The sequence below is a fragment of the Hibiscus syriacus genome, unplaced genomic scaffold (genome assembly GCF_006381635.1).
Source record: "Hibiscus syriacus cultivar Baekdansim isolate YM2019G1 unplaced genomic scaffold, ASM638163v2 tig00110377_pilon, whole genome shotgun sequence".
NCBI lineage: Eukaryota > Viridiplantae > Streptophyta > Magnoliopsida > Malvales > Malvaceae > Hibiscus > Hibiscus syriacus.
The window spans coordinates 1156931-1160333 of record NW_024062711.1 but is presented as its reverse complement, the minus strand read 5'-3'; the positions used below and the strand labels follow the sequence as shown (position 1 = coordinate 1160333).

The following is a 3403-nucleotide window of genomic DNA, read 5'->3' as shown; positions in this document are numbered from 1 at the left end:
CCCTTGCCATCCCCGTACCATGTAATTTTCAAAATTGCCGTTTCCCGTCCCCGTCCCCGTCCCCGTATCCGTCCCCGTATCCGTATCCGTGCAACATAGCATAAGACGACCATAAACGTGGAACTTTCTTCCCAACTACGTATGTTCGTCTGCATTATCTTATTCTTTGTTTCTTAAATTTGATGGCAGTGTTTATTTTCAGCGTTTAAACTTGTTACTTTAGGTTAAATTTGCGTTCCCAACCTCTCTCATACTATTCAATATGCAGTTTTAATTCTGAACATAAAAAAGTAGGAAGTTTTAATGATAGTGCTACACGGATTAGTATGCAATAACTAGCTTTCTTCTGAATGGCCGAAGAGAAGATGAAAGGCAAATACAAAACTTTGTTCATTAAATGAATCTGATTTTCCCCCCTCGAACCTTGAAACAATTACTTTACCAACAGCTCTTAAGACACTTTGACGCCCACACATTCAGGGTTGAAGCCCTTTCAACATACTGGAACATGATTTTCACAGTCCAAGTGAATCTGATTTTTCCAGCATGAAGGTTAAAGGAACAAGTAACAACTTTTTTCCCTGAAGGAAAGAGGTTCAATCAGATGTAGCTGTCTAAATTAAGTCCTAAGAGTTATCTTTTTTATATGATCAGCCTATGAATTCCAGTTTCTTTTTTTTACTTCTTTGCAGAGCTTTTCAAGCATGGTTTCTTCTTCTGACCAGCAAGACAGTGGTCATTTGAAGTTTAAAAGCAACTCACCTTGTTTCTTTAAGTTGATTCTCCAAGACACTATCCAGAGTGGAAAACTTGTAAGTATTCTCCCAACACCTTTTTTTTTATATCTGTTACTTTGAATAGTTCTTCAGTAATTGTATTTTACTAGCTTATGTATATCTTTGATGATAAGAGTGCTTTTATACAGGGAATTCCGAAAAATTTTGTGAAAAAACATGGAAATGAAATTTCAAGCCCAGCACTGCTCAGGGTCCCATCTGGTGAAGTATGGAAGGTAGAACTGACTAAATCTGATGGCAAAATATGGCTTGAGAATGGATGGCCTCAATTTTCAAACCATTACACCCTTGATTTCGGGTATCTTTTGGTTTTTAGATATGATGGGAATATCAATTTCCATGTAGTCATCTTTGATACTAGTGCTACAGAGATACAATATCCACACACCGGCAATAACAATGAGCGATCCGACGAAATCCCGGTGCAGAATATCAATGAATTCCAAGATAATGACTCTACACCGATCCAAAAACCGCAATTGCCATGTCCTCAGCCTCATAAGATGATGAGAAGTACCAATGTAACTATCAAAACCAAAACCGAATGCAATGAGAAGTCTGGATTTCTACCTCAACAAGTTGAGCATAATGGATGTCCAGTTAGAAATGGTGATAAAAGCACGGGTCATAAAACATTGAAGGTTAATGAAAGGGTTAGGGTTCTTGAGGGAGCTAGTAATGCTTGCAAACCTGAGAACCCATTTTTCATGATTGGCATGAAACCATGCTGTTAGGTATGGCTCATAAATATACCAGTAAAGAGGATAGGAGATGGAGCGGAGTGAGCGAAGCGAACATCAACTGTCCTTACAAAGAAAGTCTTGTTGTGGGGTTACAAATTATGTGGGTTGGGGGTGCGGGGACGTAGCCCCCGCGGTACGGTACAGGGTTGATTTTGTAATTATGTACCAGGGTTTTCTATTATAAATAGAGATGTAACCTAGACCTAAAATATCATTGAATAAAATTCTAGCGCCGCCTAGGCACCGAGGACGTAAGCACATTGCCGAACCTCGTAAAATTCTCGTGTTCTTTCGTTTTCTTTACCCGTTTTCATCAACAATTGGTATCAGATGTCAGGAGCAAAATTTGAAGTCGCGAAATTCGATGGTCAGGGTAACTTCGGATTATGGCAAACGAGGGTGAAGGATCTATTGGCGCAGCAAGGGATCTTGAAGGCTTTGCGACCTACAAAGCCGGCGTCGATGGATGAGGAAGATTGGGAAGAATTGCAGCAGCGAGCGGCAGGAACCATACGATTATGCTTGGCGGACGAGGTCATGTATCACGTCATGCATCTATCGTCTCCAGACGAAATTTGGAGGAAGTTGGAAAGTCAGTTTATGTCCAAATCCTTAACGACAAAACTGTATCTGAAGCAGCGGCTGTATGGGCTGAAGATGCAGGACGATCACGATTTGGCGCAACACGTGAATGTCTTCAATCAAATCGTTTCTGATCTGGCTCGGCTTGATGTGAAAATTGAGGATGAAGACAGAGCAATGATTCTGTTGTGTTCGTTGCCTTCCTCTTACGAACACATGGTGACTACTCTTACATATGGGAAAGAGACTATCAACGTTGAGGAGATTACTGCAGCCTTGTTGGCTCACAACCAGCGGAAGCAGAATGCAGGGGAAAGCTCTCAAGCCGATAGCTTATATGTCAAGGGTAATCGAGATCGTGGACGGAAGCCAGAGAAGGCAGGGTCCGGGAAGCGGAATTCCAGATCCAAATCCAGGGATAAGAAGACGATTCACTGTTACAAGTGCAAGGAGGCGGGACATATGAAGCGAGACTGTCCGAAGTTGAAAAAGCAGACTGATGAGAAGCGTGATGGCTCATCCAAGTCTGTGAACGTGGTCGAGGATGATACTTCTGATTGCAGTGAGGGTGATATGCTTTCTATTTCAACGACACAATTGACGGATGCTTGGATTCTTGATTCTGGATGTTCTTATCACATCACGCCAAATAGGGAATGGTTTTCGACGTACAGGCCGGTTAATTCTGGTTCGGTTTATTTGGGTGATGATCGATGTTGCAATATTGTTGGTATTGGTGATGTCAGAATTAAGATGCACGATGGCTCCGTTCGGACGTTGAGTGGTGTTCGACATATCCCAGACTTGAAGAAGAATTTGATTTCCTTGGGCACTTTGCACAAGAATGGTTTTATCCCTAAGGCTGACGAGGATAGGGAAACCATTCGGATTGTTAAAGGAGCATTGACTGTGATGAAAGGCAAGATGACTGCAGGGAATATCTACAGATTGTTAGGGAGTACCGTTGCAGGTGGAGTTCACTCTGTTGAGTCCTGTGATGATACGACAAAATTGTGGCATATACACCTTGCTCATCTTAGTGAACGTGGTATGGTAGAATTACACAAGAGAAACTTGTTGCATGGTGTCAAAAGCTGTAAGCTCGATTTTTGCAAGTATTGTGTTCTTGGTAAACAGACTAAAGTCCGTTTCAAGACTGCGAAGCACACAACTCAAGGGATTCTTGATTATGTGCATTCTGATGTATGGGGGCCTTCCACGACATCGTCTTTGGGTGGATCTAGGTACTATGTTACTTTTATTGATGATTTTTCACGGAAA

At 41.8% G+C, this 3403-nt stretch overlaps 1 protein-coding gene across 1 annotated transcript; it reads left to right on the top strand.

The window, feature by feature from the left end:
• The first annotated feature begins 546 nt into the window (after positions 1 to 546).
• On the top strand, positions 547 to 1531 carry LOC120121546 (B3 domain-containing transcription factor VRN1-like). The gene is made up of 3 exons (XM_039140878.1): positions 547 to 552; positions 693 to 812; positions 926 to 1531. Exons 1-3 carry the CDS (start codon positions 547 to 549, stop codon positions 1529 to 1531), a joined length of 732 nt encoding a protein of 243 aa, XP_038996809.1.
• The last annotated feature ends 1872 nt before the right edge of the window (positions 1532 to 3403 follow it).